General features: G+C 40.5%; 1 protein-coding gene across 2 annotated transcripts; it reads right to left on the bottom strand.

Annotated features, from left to right (window-relative positions):
* Positions 1–7919: 7919 nt before the first annotated feature.
* On the bottom strand, positions 7920–22494 carry LOC122652307 (WPP domain-interacting protein 1-like). 2 transcript variants are annotated; one of them, XM_043846015.1, is made up of 3 exons: positions 20906–22494; positions 8654–8727; positions 7920–8473 (listed from the first exon to the last, which is right to left on the bottom strand). In XM_043846015.1, the coding sequence occupies exons 1-3, from the start codon at positions 22101–22103 to the stop codon at positions 7991–7993; spliced, it is 1755 nt and encodes a 584-aa protein (XP_043701950.1). In that variant the 5' UTR covers positions 22104–22494; the 3' UTR covers positions 7920–7990. The 2 variants fall into 2 exon arrangements, with proteins under 2 accessions (XP_043701950.1, XP_043701949.1); XM_043846014.1 differs by having other exon boundaries at positions 7920–8727.
* Positions 22495–22849: the final 355 nt, after the last annotated feature.

Genomic DNA, 22849 nt, shown 5'->3' with positions numbered 1-22849 from the left:
AATAATAATAATAAAAGAAGAAGATCGATGTCTGGGTCTCTAGAGCCTGCATGTGTACTGGCAAATGTTCACACATAGTCTTGGGTAGGATTTTGGTCTTTTCATAAGGGCAGTGTGGTACTTTTGTACACTTTTATGCCTAGGCAAAGAAAACTCCAACCTTTATCTTTTGCATGATTTTTTTTTTTTTTTGGATGGTGTCCATCAGGTGTGGCACAACAATGGGGGATATTTTCAACCAGTCGTAGATATGTAACTCATATTTATGGCGTAACCCCATATTTATGGCCATTGATAGTTGTACGGTTCTTTGACCTCCAAAGACAAATGTCATTATGCTGTTAATATAATGCTAACGTTATTTTTTCAATTTTTTTTTTAGGTAAGCAAGTATCTCTTCATTTCATGTGGAACACGTGGAAGAAGAATTACAAGCCTCCATCAACCAAAAATACAAACTTAGCATAACACTTGGACTGCTCCAATTAGTTTTCAAATGGATTCGGATAATTTTCAGAAATCGATTTTTTAGGTACGAATTTGCTTAAATAATTTCAAATACGAATCGAATATGAATTTTTGGCTGACCAATTTACATACCTAGTGGAGATGGTCGTGAGTCTGGAGAGAGTGGTGCTATCTGCTTTGAGCGGCAAAGAATTGGAGAAGACAAGAAAGTGAAGGGCTGAATCCCCTACCTCACTAAGGTTAATGTTGAAGTATCATAGCTGAAATTACATAGATATCCTCATCAATCCTTTTTTTAACTTTTTATTTAATTATTTGTAATATATTGTGAATTGATAAAGGTATTTTAATAATTTCACCATGACAACTTGTTCGAAATCATAATAGTTCATTCATATTCAATCGTTAAGATTTAAGGAGTCAATTCAAATGACATTTTTTAGGAAAGATTTAAATCTTCTTGGGATCTTTCCCTTATCTTATTAGACACTTTGAGGGGTGTCAATAAGAAAATATTGTTAGTACGAATAACGAAAACTCTATTATAGTCATTTTTGTACATTCAATGTATTCTACAGATAGAGGAATATATAGAGTTAAACATAGTAAAATAAGAAATTGAAAGATCTCGTTGAAATTGTTCGTTTGGAAATTTCCTGAAAGGCTAATCATAAGTTATTCTTTCCATCGGAATAATAGAATCGTTATGCTCATTATTAAACTTGTTGAAAAGATTAAATGTAACCAAGGTATATCTTTTTTATCAGAGGTTGAATCAATCATCAAAAGAGGATTTAGACAAAAAATTAGGATACATTCTGGAAAAATAAAATTTCCATGGAAGAGAAGCAAATGAAACGCTTTCATAAAAATTCTTGTAGAATCAAGAATGATGTTTTCATTCTGTACAATGCCAGATCATGAGTTAGTTATTGCATCCAAACTCCTAAAAAAGTCCCAATAGTTTTGAACTTTGTATTTTTGAAATGGAATATTTACGGAATCCCTATGAATAGGATCAAACCTTATTCCCTGGTATTTACATGAGATTTATCCCTTTCAATATTATAAAATATTATTTATAAATAATTATTTAATCATATTTTTATGATCAAACCTAAACAGATAGATAACATCTAGTTTGAATTGAAATATTTATATGCGCATCCACTTTCAATTACGTATTTCCTTAAACAGATACAAACAAAAATCGAATATAGATTTTCAACTATCCGTTTACATCGCAATATATACCACCTATTGTACATAGGTCGAGTGGAATTAAAACAATATTACGTTGATTTGCTGATGAGAACTCAATGAAAACACTGAATGGTGACACTAAACAAATTGGAGGGTGAAGATGACACCAGGGTTGAGAGGTGGTTACTTTGTCAGTTGGACAATTGCATTGTTGGATGATGGTTGATTTTGTTAGCCAGTGATGGTTCCCTTGGGCTTTGATTGATTATCTTTCTTCTTCTCACCTTTTACATGGCTCATTTGCTCTTCTTCTACTCGTTCAATTGTAGTACAATTTTTTTTTCTTTCTCTTTAGTTGACTCTTGCCAACTTCAGTGTAGTTTGGAAAGCACATACTACTCCCAAAGAAGAAAAAGAACGATGTCAAAATGCATAGTGTATGCTAGCGTGCCTCCCTATGTCTATCTCTCTCCTCTTTCTTTTGAATCTGCCATGTATTGTGGGAGGAGAGAGATAGACACGGGGAGGAGCTAGCGTATATTATGTTACTTGGTCATGTGGCTCATGTGCCTAGACAAAGGAGTTCTCAAAATTACTGCCCAACCTCTCCGAAATAAAAATCCCAAATCCCATCCATGTTGATACTATTGTGCACACTCTCATTGACTCCCACACTGGTGCAAGGGCTACACGAAAAAAGTGTGGCTTCCGTGCCCAAACATAGGAGAAATGACCGCCTTACCCCCATGAAAGGTGAAAATCCCATCCTCGCGTGCTCCCATTGGCCCTTGTACTGGCGCAAGGACCACGCTCCACACACACACACACACACACACACACACAAGGGCATCAACATGGATAATATTTTTTATTTCATGGGAGGTCGGGTGGTAATTTCACATGTTCCTATGTTTGGGCATAGGGGCCATGCGACGAGAAAATATTCTTTTTCTCTATAATATTGGGCAAGAGATTGTTGTCTGGTCGTGTAGTGTTAGCACCAGCATGGGGGCCAATGAGAGCATACACAACGGTATCAACATAGATGCAATTTTTTATTTCATGAGGGACAGGGTGGTACTTTCGAGTACTCCTGTATATGGGTGCAAGAGCCATGCGACCAAGTAGCGTACATGGATGAGATTTTTTATTTCACAAAAGGTGGGGCAGTAATTTCACGCATTCTTGTGTCTGGGTGCAGGGGCCATGAGACTAGACTTTATATACTTTTTCCTTGTAATATTGGGCAACAAATTGTTGTCTAGTCATGTAATGTCGTCTGTACTAACATGGGGGCTAATGAGAGCGCACACAGCGGCATCAACATAGATGCGATTTTTTATTTCATAGGGGGCAGGGTAATACTTTCGCTCACTCCTATGTCTGAGCACAAGAGCTCCGCGACCAGGTAGCGCTCTTTTTCCTTTATATATATGGGAAAAGGTTCTGCACACAGTGTCTGGAAACCTTTTGCATGCCTACACTCATTTCACTGTAACCCTCCCAAACCCAATTTGAAGATTTAGATTGGGCTTCTTCTTTGCGAAAATTAATACATAGGCGTCGGAAGAAACCGTTGACCATATATAACACACCAGGTCATCAAGGGGTATTTTCAAAAAACTTTTGATGCCTCCCTTCTCCATCTCCACTTTGATTGTGTTCTTTTGCCAATGACATAGTTCGTGAAGGACGCTGGATGGCTGAGCTGGAATTCGTTTGGGTGTAAATAGAAAGTGGACTGAAGGCAATTTTGAAGAGCACTGTAGGCGATTTTGAAGAAGCACTCTACAACGGCCAATAGACAATCAATGGCCACCGGTGCTGGCACTCTGGTAGCCCATGCATTCAATAGTGTCTGTCCTATTGATAACAGTCGCAGGGCTTCCTCCCACTCTTGGGCTAGTCTCTTTTCAGGAGGGCAAGTCCAAGATGGGGCCGATGAAATCCCTTTTATTGAGCCATCTGTTGTCGATGGAAAAAAGGTAGCACATTGCAGTTCGGAGGAGTTAGCTTATGAGAAAGGTAGATGCGAATCAGCCCTAGTGGGTTTTGTTTTCGGACCTTGCCCCTCTTTATCTATGATGCAGCACTTTGTTAAGGAGAAATGGGTGCATGTCGAAGCAGTGGAAGTGTTTGGATTGGAAAGTGGCATTTTCATTTTTGATTTCCAGGACACTGATCTCAATTTTCAAATTCTGAATGAGGGTCCTTGGACTTTGGGTGCTCGCCCCCTTGTCCTTCGTCCATGGACACCAAATATTTCCCTATCCAAGAAGGAGGAGACTAGACTACCCCTTTGGGTGAGACTTTATGGCTTGAACCTTCATTTCTGGGGCACCCAATCTTTGGGAAGAATAGCTAGCGTTCTTAGAAAGCCAATCTGCGTGGACCGAAGAACCTCAAATCGTGAGCATTTATCATTTGCCTGGTTTTGTGTTCTTGTTAATGTTGTTGATGGTCTGCCGGATAGCATTCCAATTGTGCTTGATAATGGTTCAACTATAGAGCAAAAAGTTGAGTATGATTGGGCTCTGTCTATTTGCAGCTCTTGCAAAGTCTTTGGTCATACGGACCATTCGGGCCCCCAATCGGGAAAGCAATAGTCACAGAGCCAAGGTAAGATGCTGCAGATTGATAATCCTTGGAAGGCTCCCAATCGGCGACAATCTAGGGCAAAGAGACCTGTGCCTGCGGAGTTCGATAACACCGCTACAGGTGGTGACACTGAGGGTGGTGGAGTATCTGCTACTAGTGGTGGCGTGACTGTTTCTGGTGGTGTGACTGTAGTTGCCGGCAGTGTGGTGATAGTTATCGGAGGAGAGGCAGTTACGACTCCCCAACGTGCAATCTCCACTCCTGTTGTTGGAAAAGTTGTGGCAAGAAACGGACGGGAGGTAACTGATCCCTCTTTGGTTCAAATGGAGAGAAGTAGTGGGCGGTTGGAGAGTCATGGCCCTAATATAGTTGAGATGGGGTCCACGTCAAAAACAGTTACTCAACCTACTTCTACTTCCTCTATGGGCCCAGCTTTAGTGCCACACGTTGTTAACACGAGTGCGCCAGGTTTGATTCCAACGGCAAACACCAGACCTGCACCACACGTGGCTTCTATTGGTCTCCCTACTCGGCCTTCCTCTATCATGCATGCTGGGAATCGTTTCATGGCTTTAGCAAATCATGTTGCAGATGGAAATGAAGAACAGCCCGATGGGGCTATTGAACACTCTTTACGTGAAAGGGATAGAAGCCCGGGGCGGAGTACCCCAATGCCAAACTCCACTCCTGCTGCTTCCCAATGATCAAGGTAGGTGCATGGAATGCCAGGGGGATTAACCAACATGGAAAAAGAAGAGCAATAATTGATTGGGCTAGTTCTAATCATTTGGCAGTTTTTGGCATTATTGAAACTAGAGTTAAGCAAGTTAATTTTGGTTCAACTAACCGTTCCACTTTCCGTTATTTTGTCAATGGAAAGATATTTTACAGAATGTAACTCTCATGTAACAACAATTTAATATAAATATATAACTCCCTTTCCCCCCCCCCCCCCCTCCCCCAAAAAAAAAAAAGAGTTCCTGAAGGAGCCCAAAAACCTCAAAAATAAAGCCTTTATAAAAATTAAAAAAAAAAAAAAAACAGAACCATTTCCCCTTTACTTTGCCCTAATTAGACTTTCCTCCTCTATTTTCAATTATTACTCCCCCCTCCCCTACAGTTATGATCTATTATAATTAGACCTAGCTCGTTAGTGTCCATCTGTTAAGTCGTGGCGTGGCGAAGGAGAAAATATTTTAATGCACAAAATTAGGGCTACAACAGGGTCGGGTTGGGCCGGGCTTTATAAAACCCTACTCTAACCCTGAGTCCCCTTAGCTGGGCCTGGGCCCAAGCCCGACCCGACACTGACTCAGGGCCTGAAAAATCCAACCCTGACCCACCCTCAGTGTCGAGACGGGCTGACCCTGATTGGCCTTGATCATGGGGGTGGGAAGGGAGATACATGAGCTGGACTGGGCCAGGGAGAAAATTATCAATTCTACATATAATAACACTATAATAAAATGTATTTTATCACTTATTATCCTCATATATAATATATTATTTAACAAAATGTTGGTGAAATTTAGAATTTATAATATATATTATATCAATATATATATTTTATAGGATAACTTAAAACAGGGTCAGGCTGGGTCAGGCAAGGCTTAGCCTAAGGCCTCAACCCTGGCCTGACCTGACCCGACCCTGACTCAAGGTTAGAAATTTCCAGCCCTGACCCACCCTTAGGGCCAAGATATCTCAGCCCAGGCCCTGTTTGGGCTCAGGGTGGGCCTGGGCGGATTCGGGTTGACAGGGCCAAACTTGCACCTCTACACAAAAATAACCTTGGGGTACATGTAACATGACCCTTACCCTTGGGATAAAAAACGATTTTTTCTTCTTCCTCCAATCTCTGCCCTCTGCAACTCTGCCCTCACCCTTGCTACTAGTCCCGCCAACTCTGCCCTCACCCTTGCTATTGGTCCCGCCTCCCATCTCCACCCTCTGCAACTCCGCTCTCACCCTTGCTATTGGTCCCACCTCCCATCTCCGCCCTCTGCAACACCGCCCTCACCATTGTTGTTGGTCCCACCTCCCATCTCCTCCCTCTACACAACACCCCCCTCACCATTGTTGTTGGTCCCACCTCCCATCTCCATCCTCGGCAACTCCCCACCCAGCCACTTATTCTTATTCCTCCCTCACCCCCACCCCGACCCCGACCCCTACCCCTATTGTTGTTCATTTAATGTCAAAACTTTCCATGAAAGAACCCATGGAATCATAAGAAAGGGGTTGGGGGATGGATGGGTCCAACCCAATCATCGGTAAAGCTGGCTCAAGAACAGAGTCTCATCATCTCATTCACCTTCTCCAGCTTTGAATCAACAACCTTCAACCCTTTCCCTATAGAAATCTTACATTTCAAGAAGTCTCTGGCTCTGAGGGTTTTATTAAGGAAATCAGATCTGAGTTGAATACCCAAGATCGATGTGAAGCAATTTCATCTCTTCAAATTGAATTTTAATCTCTTCAGGTTGGTTTCCATTCGGTCAGAATCAATAAATTGTTGATTACTCCTGGATGCACCAGCAATATTGAAATCAAGGCCTAATTTACACCTCTGTTTTTCAGGGCCCGATCAATTTTTTATTTGATTAATTGATAATTCCCAAGTGAGATTTGACGATAAACCCTGCAATCAAAGAGTGAGAGATGCAAAGTTGCAGGACTTGAAGTGGGTTTAACTGAGTTTTCTGAAAAAACTTGGATTTGTTATCTGAGTGTAGATCAATGATGATGGGAATCTTCGAAGAAATAGGTTTTTATGGCCATATTTGCTCCACCAGTAGAGGGAGATCTGACCCTTGAAGGTGAACCAGAGGCCACTGTTGAGGAGGATTATAATGATAAAGAGATGGCTGTTGATGAACTATAGTGGAGGACAGACCCCTAAGGAACTCAAATGAAGGACTTATTTGGTTTTCTAATCTCCATAATAAGGTCCCTGGATCTTGAAAGATGATCTGAGCAAGGTCAGGGAATTGGAGTTTGGGCTTAAGGGTTTCATCTATATCACATAAGAGTGGGGGGGTGGGGGCAGCTACCTCCCTTTATTGGAGGTTGCATCATGTTGCACGCATAATGTTGTGCAGAGGTGGTGGGACAGTGGGGTGCACAATGGAGGGTGTAATGGGGTGCAACGGTGGTTGAAGAAGAAGAAAAAAAAAAGTGGTGGATACCACCTTTTACATTAAACCAACCTATAACTAACACCAGATAAGGGTAAAATAATCTTTTTAAAATTATAACAAACAACAACTAACACCGTCAGTAAAAAGGGGTCCGAGTATAATAATTGAAAGTCCAGGGAGGAAACAATAAATTTTTAAAAAATTTAAAAAAAATATAACTGATTGATATTCCCTACAGAATATATACTGTTTTGGCCGATGTATTAACATTTAAGAGGACTCGGAAAAGAGACCAACCCCACCACTACTACGAGAGGCTTGGCCATGGAAAACTGAAAGTGAGTTACACAGCCTTTTGATATTATCCCGTGAGGAGCTATGAAGATTTTCCTAAATTATAATAAGGAATAAGAATTTATACTGTATTAAATTGCAAAGACAAGAAATAAGCATACTAAAATCCATCAGCTCAGAAGACAAAAAACAAAAAAGGTTTAGGGCAGGCAGGCAGTTGTCTAGAAAATTTTAACATTCAAATTTTCATCTGATGAGAATACAAAGAAGATTTCTTGTTTGCATACTTAAGTTGGTACAAACCCTGCGTAATGGGGCAACAGCTGCAAGATAAATATCCCTAAGGCTACAAAAAGCAAAATCAACTGGATAAGAAAGCAAAATGTAAACTTACAAACCCTGTTCTGCATCTCCAAAACCCCTCCAGTTCCCAGCAACTCCCCACATGACTCCTCTAACTCCTCTGCCTTCCTCTTCAACAACACAGCATTACTTTCAGCATCTCTGAGCTTTTCCAGCATCTGGGTTTGCTCCCCTACCAGAGACTTCTGTTCCTCAAGGAGTGAGATATGGTCTGCTGTGGCAACTTTAAAATTCTGAGTTGATCTAGTAATCACCAGAGACTCAACTTCAGTTTCAATCTTCTGCTTAATCAGATCCTCAACCTCAATCTCCATCTGTCTAAACCCCTGTGGGGACTTTAGACTGCTACCCAATTCTTCTTTCGATGACTCACCCCTGTTTGCTTCATCTTCAAAACTAGATTCCTTAGCCTTGAGGATGGCTGCTGCCTCTTCAAGATTGCTCTCAGGAAGATTTGCACTCTGTTTCAGTCTACTCAACTGAACTTCCAGATTTGGCAAACTGTTTGGTTCAATTTCTTCAAAGCACGAAGGACCAGATGAGTTGAGTTCACAGCTTCCTGGGTCAACAGAAGCAAATTGTGCAGCGAAGCAATGACTGGTAACGGGCTCATTAGCTGGAAAAACAAATTCTTGTCCGATCTCCCCAAACATTTCTATTTCTGCAAATGGAAAAAAAGTTCCATCAACAAAATCCTTTGGAAACAGCACATAGCTGCAAGAACTGTACAGACATGTAGGAATGTTTTAATTAGAAATAAATAAGATGGTATTTGAGTGGTGAAAACAAATGTCCCTTTGTGGAACTATCCTTTGCTGAATACAGATGGGAAGCTCTTCTTTTTTTTTTTTGCCAAATGGAAAGACAATGTTGATACAGGTCAAATGTTTCAAACTCAGCTGAATATGGACCCCCTTCCCCAATCAAAAGAAGAATAAAAAAAAAACCGATAAAACAGAAGAAAAGACCCATAACTTCAAGAAGAAGAAAAAATAATTCACATTCAACAACCATGAGATAGGGAGTGTGGATCCTCTGCGATGTCTCGCAGTGATTAACACTGCAGGGTCAATCATGAGAAGAAAGTGGTTAAAACAGCTAGTCAACTACTCATTCTGAAGAGAACCACAAATTACATGAGCTAAATCTCAGATTGTAGCACATTAGACATGAGTAAGCTCATACGTCAAGGAGAATTAAATTAGAAGACTTCCAAAGAAACCTACAGAAAGAAAGGACTGAAAATTGTTCAGCAAATATATGACCAAGAAAAATCACGGGGGATGCTGGTTTTTGGGAAACTAAATCCGAGAAGTCTCACAAATAAATCAGCATATATAACAAGAAGCGGCAATAAGAGACATCAAGGCACCAACCAATGCTGCAATCAACGTGACACCAACCAATGCCGAAATCATTATAATACTATCTAAAGAGTGAAGGAATATGTTAATTCCAACCAGGAAAAGTCATATTCAGTTCATCAAACCTGCTGAGCCTAAATTAGGACACATAAAACTTAACCCCCTATTACAGACGTGCAAATGCATGGGACTAAATCTTGGATGGCAAAGAAACAAGACATAAACAAAGCTAGAAAAGATAAAATAAGAATTGATAGATTTTGAGTTGATTTGAAGTGACCTTGATAGAGGATGGATGATGGAAAAGCTAGGAAGTATAAATTTTGAGTTGATTTGAAGTGACCTTGATAGAGGATAAGTTGAAGGAAAGGTGTGATATGGTAGGGCATCTACAAAATAGGCCACTGAGTGCTACGAAGGAGGAGTGATGATGCAGCTTAGAGTTAAAAGACCAAGGGATAGACCAAAATAATTTGGGAAAAGTGGTGAGAAAATAAATGAGTTCCTTTGGGTTGACACAAATATGGCCCCGGAGATCAATGGTATGTACAACTCACACTTTCTAAAATTGCAAATATAAATGGACCAAAACATTAAATTAAAGTCCAAAATGGAAATTCCATGCTAAATAATTTAAAAAAGGGAAATTTACGTTTACCACCCCTGTGGTTTCAAACAATTACGTCTACCACCCCTGGAATTTCATCTATTTCATAAATCTCCCCTGTATTTTGAAAGATTCTTACAAACGTACCCCTACCGTTAGATGAGAACAGTTAAGTGATGATGTCATTGCCCAAATGTAATCTAAATGCCCATAATACCCCTGGAATTTTTTTAATCCCCAAACTAACCCTGGGTCCATGTAACATGACCCTTTTACCCTTCTTCCTCCCCCTCCTCCAACCTCTTTCCTGCAACTCCGACCCACAGTACTCCTTCAACCTCTATCGGAGTGGTGAAGTGGTTCAACGCCTAGAAAGGTTTCAGATTCATCACTCCGGATGATGGAGGCAGAGTTTTTCATTCTATCAATCGTTAGAAACCTAGAATTCCTTTATGCTATAACTTCTCTATCGTACTAATTTTGATTCAGATTTTTCTTGCCCTTTTCTGTGTTGTACTTTCCAAAGCAAGAACAATGGCCGGAAAGGGTGAGGGTCTGGCTATCGGAATTGATCTTGGGACAACATATTCGTGTGTCGAAGTGTGGCAACACGATTGTGTTGAGATTATAGCCAACGATCAGGGAAAACCGTACTACTCCGTCTTATGCTGCCTTCACTGACACTGAGCGTTTGATTGGAGATGCAGCCAAGAATCAGGTTGAAATGAACCCAATCAATACAGTCTTCGGTGAGTAATTGTTGCTTTTGATTTTAATTTGGAGAAATCCCTTGAATCACTTGCTTAGAAATTTATGAAATTGTAGCAATTTAAAATTCATGGCATTAGATATGGTGGTTGCGTGATTTGCTTCTAGTTTTTGAAATCTCATGTGTATCTTCTGCTTCATAAATGTATTTGAAGATTTGATAATGGCACTCTCCAGATGCAAAGCGTTTGATTGGTAGACGGTTCAGTGACTCCTCAGTTCAGGGTGATACCAAGCTTTGGCCTTTCAAGGTCATTCCTGGACCTGGTGACAAGCCTATGATAGTGGTCAATTACAAGGGTGAGGAGAAACAATTTGCCGCAGAGGAAATCTCATCCATGATTTTGATGAAGATGCGTGAGATTGCAGAGGCATACCTCGGTTCCACAATAAAGAATGTCGTTGTCACTGTTCCTGCCTACTTCAATGACTACTAGTGTTAGGCTACCAAAAATGCTGGAGTTATTGCTGGTCTCAATGTCATGCGAATCATCAACAATTTGCTGTTTCAAGATCTTGAAGATGAACAGTAACAGGGGTGGGGTGGCGTGGGTTTATTTCTTTAAGAAAAAAGAAAGGGCAAAATTGTCATTTCTTTCCAGAACTAACAGAGTTAGTACTTAGGGGTACAGGGGTAATTTTTGAAATTTCAAGGGTGGTAGGCGTAAATTTCCCTTAAAAAAATGGAAACCATGTAAGCATCATACGTCTAACTCCAAAAATATCAATAATCTTATAATCCCATCAGCAATTCCAAAACCAATAAGGATGATAACCAGAAGAAATTTTTTTGTTGTGGCTGGATGCTCTTGCACCACCAAGTGAAGCACTAAACAGGAATTGAGCTAATATACCCCACCATTCATGCATGTGAGATTTCACATATCCAAGTACATATATGAAGGGGCTAATCCATGACTCTCCATCAAAGAGTGACCATACAGACTTGACATATCCAGTGTGCCTGTCCATGCCATATATCTCACGATATAGTGGAATCTTCTATCAATGCAAACCATTTAATTATATAAGTTCAGAAAAATGTGCCTTGTGGCAGGGTAAGTACAGAAAGAAATCCATCCCAGCTCGATAGCAAGAGCCCTAGACCATGTAAAAGCTTATGCAAGAGATAAAAGAATGGAAACTGAAACATCATTAAAAAGAGAAAGAAATTATTTTCCACGTACAGAAACATTGCATAGCATGGTGTAAAATCTAACAAAGGCATGGAGTGTCGGATACTTCTGAACCCTGAAAAACAGATCTTGGACCCAGGAGACTATATTGCGATCTATCTTTTCTTAATGTTCTTTCAGGCTGCAACTTTTTTCTTAGGTAGTAATATATTATTATGCTAATGAATTCATGTTTGACTACCTTGTACTTTAACTCAAACAAATTAATTCAAGTCCTGATGGCTGGGTTGTTGAATCTAAAATGTTGTATATTTAAAAAAATATGCAAAATAAAACTTACCACAACCAAGATTTTTGTAGAATTAAAAAGATATTTCAACTCTCTTTGCAACTAGTAGCCAAAATGTTACTATTTTCTGTTCTGGTGTTGGATTTTCTTCTTAAAATATTTTAATTTACAACACTTCACATCCAACCAGATGGAGCCAAAATAAATAAACTAAGAGAAGGATGCACTCATTTCCACATATTGAGCACTAGGCCACTAATTAAATGTCTTCACTTTCCAGGAGATTGTTTGATATTCTTTTCAGCTCCATTTGTTGCAATGTAGAGGGACACAGAAAAAGTTTCTCCGCATTAAACTTTAAATGGTAAATTGCAAATCAGATCCCTAATGTTGGCCAAAATAACACCCACCATCAAAGGTAGTTCCAAAATAGCACCCTAGGTAACCCTAATGGTGTTTGAAACATATTAGGAGTAGCCTTCTTATACATGGGAATACAATTGGGAAGTGGCCCTGTTCCTATTCAGATCCATAAAATAAGAACAGTAGGGAATGCATTTTAATCATATTTTGCAGATTCACAAACTCCGAATCTCCTTCCCTCAAGTGCCTTCAGGATGAGACCAGCATCAAAGCTGTCTCCTCAGGGCAGTTGATCATTTTCTGTGATTCAGCCATGATATGAGAGAGAGAGAGAGAGAGAGAGAGATGGGACATAACCCCTGTTGATCTTAAGAGGTGCAATCTAACTATTATATTTCCAGACACCTATCAGACAGATACTGAAAACCAAAGAAACAAAAAGAGAAAATTAAATAAAAAATATAAGATCTGACGGGAGTTTTAAGCCTTTAGAAGAGAGGAAATTCACAACTTAGAATTTATTATTGGAAGTTCAGGTTAAGGAGTTTTAACGAATACCTTCTGGATATGGCACTCTGCGGTTCAGAAAATCGGTGAAAAGAAAGAGAGATAAAGGCTGTTGTAACTGAAAGTTGAGGTGGAAATTTGAAAAACACGATAAAAAAAGGTTGCTTTTAGCTTATTGCAGATTCCTCCACTAATGTTAGGGGTGGATGATTTTACACGTGAGAAAACCAGAGAATGTCAGCAATCATTGACTGTGTGGCAATTGGACTAGGACTTGAAATAGGTTTATAATATTGATTAATGTTGTTTGGGGTTAAAAACAAAGGAAAGAATTAAAAATTGAAAGAATATAGTAAGTTAAAGGAAAAGAAATACTGTTTTAAGAACTAGAAAGAATTCAGGAGCATCACTAACAGAGAAATAGGAACAGAACAGTCCACAGGAAACCCCAAGGGTATAGCCCTAAAGTCTTGATCTACATGCCTTGGCCAACTCTCTTCTAAGATAAAAGTAAATTAAATCATTAACACCTCCTCCCCCAAAAAAAATGATGTAAAACAACTAAGAAAAAAATGTGCAGCAAAACTAGGAAGGATATATAGGGAATGACCATATTAGAGCTGATTTGGGAGTTGCCCCGATATGGCGATACATGATAAGCTGTGAGAAAGTCGTTTAAGGTGGCATGGACATGTTCAAAGGAGGCCTTGGGATGCACCAGTACAGAGGAGTGATCTGATTCAGATCAAAAGAACTAAAAGAGCTAGGGGCATGCCTAAAATGACCCTAGGAGAAGTAGTGAGGAAAGACATGCATAGTTTAGGTTTTGGCCCAAGTATGACCTCGAATAGAGCTAATTGGAGGGCAAGTATCCATGTAGCGGACCCCTTTTAGGTGGGATATTGCTGAGTTGTTGTTGATGTTGCTGTGTTCCTTTCTTTTTCCTTCTTTTTCCTATTATTATTTATACTTTGTCTTTGTATGGATCCATGTAGCCCACCCCATATAGTTGGGATAAGGCTTAGTTGTTGTTGTTGTTGTTGTTGTTGAACTAAGGACAAGAGAAACTAGGCTAGACTATTTAACTCATAAATTGGCCAGATAATTGTTTTTTCTTCAGGTCCAAGTAGAGAATGCCGACATCTGAGCCTGTTTATGTTGATCCTACACCTCATAGTAGCTGACATTAGTTAACCCATTCAATTAATACTGCATCACAAGAATACAATGCCAAGATCATCTGATTGTATCTGAAATGTCAAGAGCCACAGAACCAAAGACATTCATTTAAATCTCTTTTTTTTTCCATGGTTGCCACAGAAGAACTGATGCAATCCCAGGGTTCGACAACCCTGTTTGGGTTCGCTATGGGCCCACTCAGATGACAACAATCCAAGTATAGTACTGTACTGGTAATTATGTAATTAAATGGAAATTCTAGACTCCTTTTAGTAAGTTAACAGGATGAGGGAAAAAACTGGAAATTCAGGAAAGTATGGAGACAAAACAGAATTAACTTATTACGGAAAAGGGCTTATGACTAATCATCAAAGGAATTGGACCTACTTGTAAATATGAAAACTTACTATCTTCTTCAACCTCACAAAGGACCAACAAGGGCGTACACCCAAGTCTGATTCAAAAGAGAGAACTCTCTCAAGAGGCCTTCAATCAACCTGAAGTTTCAGGTGATTATTCATAGATGTTAGGCCTATTGAATCGATTCAACAAGTACATGATTCAACAACCTGAAAGTTGAGTAAAATTTTCTGAAACTGATCCAAGCGGTAGACAAGAACTCGAGGGTTTCAGATTTAGTTCTCAATATAGAGTGATTATTAGGGAACCAGACCGTAGGTGCTAGGTCGCCTATGGGAGAGTGACTGACTTGCACACAATATACCAGGTCGAATGGATCTACTATGACAGAGATCAATCAGCTTCTTGTGGGCTGCAACTATCACCCAGAACAGAGTACCACCAAAAGCTCTTTAATAAGCTGAAATAGAAATAGATAATAGAAAGGAGGCGGTTAGAGGTTAGATGATGAAGTCTGACCTGAGAAACGATGAACCAGAGGAGGAGAGAAGTTTGAAGCGCAAACAGCAGCACAGAAACACTATGAGAGGTAAACTCAGTTTTTTTCAATATTTCATTCCAAAAATCCCATCCAAATCATGGGTTACATGCTGCTTTAGGCCCCGTTTGTTTAGGGAGGAAGGTGGGGTGGGATTGTTGGGAAGATGGGGATCCACATGTTGGTGGGGTTTTATTGGGGTGGAAATGTTGAGGTAACGTTACTTTTTTCATGAATAGTAACCAAAATCCCACCAATTTGGTGGGACTTTGGATAGGCTAGGGGTGGGATTTTGAAGTGTCACATCAGCAGACAAAGCAATTAATGATATTCCCTTAGCTTTTGTAAGTTCACCACCACAAGATAACCAAACAAGGTTGGGGTGGGATTTTGAAGTGCCACATCAGCATTTTCCCACCCTAATTCTCCCACCCCCACCTAAGCCTAAACAAAGGGTGCCTTGTAGAATTAACAAAAACAGTTCTAATCTTATCCTGAAACTGAAAGTAAAAGTTAACTCTAAAACTTCTACTCTAACTGAAACAAACTCTAACTCTTACTTGCTATTAACAACCAACAAAAAGAAGATAAAAGAAAAGCAAATTACATTATTATCCCTAACTAACCCTATGCCTAACTGCGTCAAGAACACAGCTGATTTTGACCAGAATTAATTATGTTTGATCCTAATCAGTTTTTACTCTCTCTCGGAAAACCCACCTAAATGGGGTTGGTAACATGGATCATTGTTCTCCAAACATCTCTATTCGAGGCCATGCTTGAGAGAAGGCCCAAACTATGCATGTCTTTCTTCACTACTTCTCTTAGGGTCATTTTAGGCCTACACCTAGCCCTTTTAGATCCTTCAATCTGAATCAGGTCAGTCCTCCGCACTGGTGCATCCCGAGGCCTCCGTTGAACATGACCATGCCACCTCAAACAACTCTCTCGTAGCTTCTCATGAATAGGGGCTACTCCCAACTCAGCTCTAATATGGTCATTCCTAACTTTATCCTTCCTAGTCTGCCACACATCCATCTCAAAATCCTCATCTCTGCCACACTTATTTTATCAACGTGCTGCTTTTTCACTGCACAACAATCCACACCATACATCATGGCCAGTCTAATGGCACCCCTGTAAAATTTTCCTTTGAGCTTTACAGGAATACGCCGATCATACAGAACATCGCTTGCTCCTCTCCACTTCAACCATCCTATTTTAATTCTATAGGAAACATCATCCTCTATATCGCCTTCTTTACTTACGATAGAGCCCAGGTATCTGAAAAATCACTTTGAGGTATCTCTTTATCATCAATATTGACCACCTCATCAACCGCCGTAGTGTGGCTAAAGTTGCACACAATGTACTCTGTCTTTACTCTACTAATCTTAAGACCTTTTGATTCTAAGGTAGATCTCCACAACTCCAACTTGGCGCTATCCCTGTTTTTGTCTCATCCACTAAAACAATATCATCAGCGAAAAGCATACACCAAGAGATCTCATCTTGTATGTCTCGGGTTAAATCATCCATGATAAGCACAAATAAGTAAGAGCTAAAGGTTGATCCTTGATGAACCCCAAGCGTAATTGCAAACTCACCACCTTGAGCCCCTGCAGATTTTACGCTAGTCACCACGCCATCATACATATCTTTAATGATGTCCATGTATTTACATGGCACCCTTCTCTTCTCAGGTATGTGCCAGATAAGTTCTCTAGGGACTCTATCGTAGGCTTTTTCAAGGTCAATAAAGACCATATAAAGATCCTTCTTACCCCTCTCTATACCTTTCCATGAGTCTCCTAATAGGAAAATAGCTTCCATCGTGGATCTAACTGGCATAAAGCCAAATTGGTTCTCCAAAATAGTTGTTTCCTTTCTCAAATGCATTTCGATAACCCTCTCCCATAACTCCATTGTGTGGCTCATTAGCTTTATGCCTTTATAGTTATTGCAGCTCTGAAAGTCACCTTTATTTTTATAAATCGGGACCATAGTGCTTTTCCTCATTCATCCGACATTTTCTTTGTACTCAATCCTGTTATACAACTTGGCTACTCAGGTTAAGCCACATAATCCTAGGCTCTTCCGCACTTCGATTGGAACTCCGTCTGGTCCTGGCGTCTTGCATACTTTCATCCTTCTTAAGGCTTCTTTGACTTCAAACTCTCCGATTTTGTGTATATATCTATGGCAAGTGGTGTCAAGATTAGTAATATAGCTTGAAGGGGCATAATTACTCAAAACATCTTCATTTAGAAGACTACAGATATACTAATTCCATCGCTTCCTAATGTCTTCATCTCTTATTAATACTTTACCATCTTCATCTTTTATACATCTAACATGGTCAACATCTCTACTCATCCCTTCTCTTGCTTTAACTATCCTATAGATAGCATTTTCCCCTTCCTTGGTGTTCAGGTTGTTATAAAGATTATCATATTTCCTCGCCCTAGCATTCCCCACAATCTTCTTCGCTTCATTTCTGGCAGATTTATAACTTTTTAAATCCTCTACCTCCTTCGTTCTTTGCCATGTTTTAAAACTAGCTTTCTTAGTCTTAATGGCTGGTTGGACCCCATCATCCTCACCAAGACTCCCTAGGGTCAAGAAGTTTACCTTTCAATTCCCCTAGTACCCCCTTTGCAACCTTCTTCATACAAGCCGTCATCTTGTTCCACATCGAATTTGTGCCGCCTTCAAGATCCCACCTTCCTTGTTCGACCATGTTATCTATAAATGACCTCAAGGAATCTCCTTTTAATCTCCACCACTTTATCTTAGGGCAAATTGGATCCCCTATCTTACGAAACTGCGACAAGAGGCAAAAATCCAAGACTACCAATCTATGTTGAGTGGTTAAACTCTCCCCCAGGATAAACTTACAGTTTTTACAAAACAGCCTATCAGACTTTCTTGTTAAGAAGAAATCTATTTGGCTGGTATGATGTCCACTTTTATAGGTGATCAAATGCTCCCATCTCTTTTCGAAAAAGGTGTTCATAATGGATAAATAGTAAGCTACCGCAAAGTCTAAAACAGAGGTCTCCTCCTCATTCATCTCTCTCCAACTCCATAGCCCCCATGAATGCTTCCATAGCCTCTACGATCTCTCCCAACATGACCACTTAGAGCCCACCCGATAATAATCTTATCCCCTTGACTGAAACCTTGCATTATCCATCCATGTGTTCCCAAAATTGGATCTTACTACTTTCATCCAATCCTACTTATGGAGTGTAGGCGCTGATTATATTGCTGACCTCTTTTTCCAACACCGATTTGATGGTTATAATCCTATCTCCAATTCTTTTAACATCCACCACAACATTCTTAAGGTCTATATCCATTACAATGCCCACTCCAATTCTATTACATTGGTCTATTGTATACCAAATTTTAAAGCCATCCAACACTTTAGCTTTTTTACCCTTCCATCTAGTCTCCTGAATGCAAGCAATATTTATTATTCTTCTCCTCGTAATATCTATCAACTCTATGCTCTTACCCGTTAAGGAACCAATGTTCGAAGAAGCTAATCTAATCCCACACTTATGGACTCGATTTTTAACTCACACATGTCCAATGTACGGGCACCCTTGTCTACTTGTCACCGCATCCGAGTAATGACGCGGCGCGGCGCTAAAAGGGGACATCCTAGCAGACGGTCGATAAGACATGAAGCTTAAAAAAGGAAAAGGAAGAAAAAACTCAAAAGATAGGATCCATGTAAAAGAGATTGGCTGAAATATATATAGCACGGTCCCAGCTGCCTACCTAACACTCCAATAAAATAGAAAAATAAATATCTATAAGTGGATGAGCAAGATAATAAAGGAATACAAAAAAAGGGCATTCCTAATGCTTCAGCATCAAATAAACAAAAGAAAGTGACACAAATAGAACTACTTGCAAAGAGGGATACTAGCAGACAGTACCCAAACACGTATTGTAGAGATGCACAGAAGTATAGGAACAAACAGTTCACAGATAAACAACAGTGGCCAACGAATTAATAGTTGAAGAAAGTAATGTGGCAATAGTATCGGATAAATAACAATCTAGATACAATTGTAATAGTAATGAAACATTCCATAGGTAAAGTAACGATGGGGAGGGAGACTTAATCGCATGCAATACAAAACACGAAATACAAAAGGTTATTACTGCGGTAGAAGCTAGGGTAACCAAGCTGCCCTTCGGCTGAAGGTGCCGAAGACTCTTACCGGAGTAATGTAATATAGCGTAACCAACTGATTACAGAGCTTCACGAGACAGTTTCACCGAGGAACAAGGTTGCTCTCAGGTCACCTCAAAGGTCTGTCACCAATACCAGAGTTGAGGCAAAGTGCACAGTGGGTGAGCGGGATGCAGGGTAGGGGGAGTATAATAGAGAAGACCTGGAGATGATTGGTCGGGGGTGGGTAAGTGGATATTGTATTTGGGCTGTGAGGAATGATCGGTGGGTGGGGGAGAATCGGGGGTGTGATGAGAGTAATCGAGTTCGTTAATGTGGTGAGTGGGACTGAAGGAAAGCCGGAGAGAGCAGGGAGATGGAAGGAGAGCCACAGTCGAAAAGAGAGGAGGAGAAGGGATAGTCGGATTGGGTGAGAGTAGAGGTGGGAGAGAAGGTAACTGATGAGATTGTGGGAAAGGAATCGTGGATGTGAGTGGCTGTGTGAGTTGGGGGTTGGGAGATCAGCGAGGAGGGGAATCACAGGTGATGGGGGAGAGATAATCGGGGTAGGTGAGTGGGTGCTAGTGGTAGGGTGGGAGAAATAGGGTATAAATGGTTGTGGGAAAGAATCGAGGAGGCGAGGAGATCTTTGAGAGGGAAAAATAGATATACAGCCGTGCGTGAGGTTGTGGGGATGGTGGGTGAGTGAAGGGCGTCAATAGCGGTAGGGAGAAAAATCATCGGGGAGAGAATCATGGGGGTGAGGGGGGTTATGTACCTGAATCTGGAAATTTCGGCGAGGATCTTCCCAGAGCAGCTCCACAGAGATCAAGGGCGAAAGTCGTTGCAGTGGTGAGGGGTTAGGGTTTAGGGCCGTTTCAGTGGTGAAACCATTCAACACAGAGATCTGAAGGTGAGAGTGATGGGTTAACCACCTGGGATGAGAGTGAGGGGCTCACCGGTCTCTCAGGTCTCACCGGGAGGCTCTTCATTTAATTCCGACCGTGAGGTCTCTCATTTAAAATCTAACAAAATACTAAAAAAAATATCTTTCCTAATAGGGTATACATATTAGTAAGAAGCACACAGAAATACTCAGACATTTTGAACAAATATCACTAAGAAACTAACATAATCTGAGAACCATTACAGAAAAATTAAGAAAGGAAAGCGATGACAGAGATGTGCCACATGAAAATGGAAAGCTATAGAAGTGAGCAAAAACCAAGAAGCACACTTGCTAATGAATCGCCACTTGACCTTCTTCCTTCTGCAAATATTTTACTTTCAGATTCTAAGTTTTAGTGGTAGATGCATCAGTACATCATCTCACACTAGAGAAAAATTTTACCTGAAAACATAGAATAAAACTTAAAGCTCTAAACACTGACAAACAAAAGAGCATACTGATACATTCACAGTAAAATGCACTATGATATAAAAGCAAGGATGGCATGAAAGCAAAACAACACGAATAACTTCAGATCTCAGAAATGGGGAAATGGAGTAAAAATAGCAGGCAAAGAGAGGAAGACCTACCTCTTTCAAGTGATTCCTGCAATGACTGCAGCGAAAGAATTGAATCAACCAAAGGATCCTGATCTGTTGTGGGCTGATGGTTATCATTTTCTTCTTCCCTCACTTCCGACAACATATCAGCAGCATCCTGTGAAACATCTTTGACTACTCCCCCATTTTCTTTGCCATAACCTTTATTAGACTGCATCTCACTTAAATTGGCTTCATCGCCATTCTCTCCGTCATAATTACATGACTTCTCACTCTGTCTACCATTACTAATCCCAGAAAAGGTTTTCATCTGCGCAAAGAGGACATTGGAGCTTCTGGAGTCGGATTCCAGGCTGGAATACGAATTTTCCTTTTCAATTTTAAACCTTTCTGCTCTAGACTTCTTACTGGTCTCAATCCTACTTTTCCCTTGTTGAACCTTCTGAGCAGCACTAGCTGAAATCTTCCCACTCAAATTCTTGATCTTGCATTTGTCTCGCGAGGAGGAAGCTCCCATGAATACGGGCACATCATACCTAAATGTAGGGGCACTGGCCGCTGTAGAGGATTTGCTACTGTGATCCTCGCTGTTGTCGAAATCGGTACAGACGGGAAAAGTGGATCCCACCGCCAACCTTAAATCTGAAGTCGAGCCCTTGATGGCAGGAGCACTGGTAAAAGAGGGGGGGCTCTTAACAGATGAATTAACAGAGGCAACAGATCCTTCGCTCTTAAGCTTGATCTCAGCAGATGGGTCTCGAGGTCTCGTAGGTTCTACAGGGATGGAAAGCCCCCTTTTCAAGATCCTATTGGAATCCGGACTGGTGCTTCCTTCCTTTGGGAAATCTCTGCGTATCCTCCTCCATTTCTTCAGACCATAACCTTTGTTGGCTGTCGTTGGAGTCGTTGGCGTGGCTGCAGTATCTCCCGATGGGGGTAATGGTGTAGGAGACTCAATTGTGGCAGAGAAAGTTGAAGTTTGTTGAGGCTCCACAGGCTGCTTCTCAAGTCTAATTCCGATTGCTTTCCCATTCGGCTGATTCCTCTGCCCCGCCAAAGTCTTAATCTCCACACGATCTCCACGGCCGAGGCTCACAACCTCATTACCCAAAGACCCATTATTCCCTGCCTCAATCCCATCGACACACGACACCGTCGTCTTTTCTGGGGCTTCATCCTTGTCCTCAGCAGGCTTAAGTTCTGAACACTCACCTGCCGATAAATCCATCGCTAAATCTAGCACAAGGTGAAAAAGATCACAACTTCTCTCTCGCGCGCGTACTACTCTTCCAATGCGAAGAGACTTTCATCGGCTACCCATTTTCTGATCATGATCTCTCTATCTCTCTCCACAGCAGCTCCCACTGCTCCTCCATCCCAATTACCAAAACCAAAGATTATAAATACTAAAGAGCATCCATAATTCAAAATCATAACTGAATCGAGGAAATCGAGGAAATTCAGACAGAAAAAAACAATCATTAAACTAAATCTAGATGATTGAAAATCCTTCTAAATACACATATTTGTTACCAAAAAACGTGAGAATCAGAACAAGACAACAATTTCAACATAAATAATATAATAAATTCCCTCAAAAGAAACTCAGGGAAATTGGATATCGGGAGAGAGATTGATAGAACGACACAGAGAGAAGGAATCCTGCGAGAAATAGAGAGAAACAGAGAGAGGAAAAGGAGCATACCGTTGTCTCTTTTTTTTTCACCTTATTTACGCAGCAGATAAGTTAGAGGTTTAAAAATTAAAATGGACACAGAGAGATGGATTGGTCGCACTAGACTAGAGTGGGACTAAAAACCCTAAACATGGGTTTGGATTTGCAGCTTTAAAGGCCGAAGTTACTTGAAAACGGAAGAATTCAGTAAGATTCTTTTTTGTTTAATTTATATATAATTTTGGAAAATGATGCGAACAATCGGGTAGTAGACGCCCTCTCTGTCTTTCCAACTATCT

This window comes from Telopea speciosissima, chromosome 2 (assembly GCF_018873765.1).
Source record: "Telopea speciosissima isolate NSW1024214 ecotype Mountain lineage chromosome 2, Tspe_v1, whole genome shotgun sequence".
In the NCBI taxonomy this organism is placed as follows: Eukaryota; Viridiplantae; Streptophyta; class Magnoliopsida; order Proteales; family Proteaceae; genus Telopea; species Telopea speciosissima.
The sequence above is the reverse complement of the archived record's forward strand: the minus strand, read 5'-3'. Positions and strand labels throughout refer to the sequence as shown.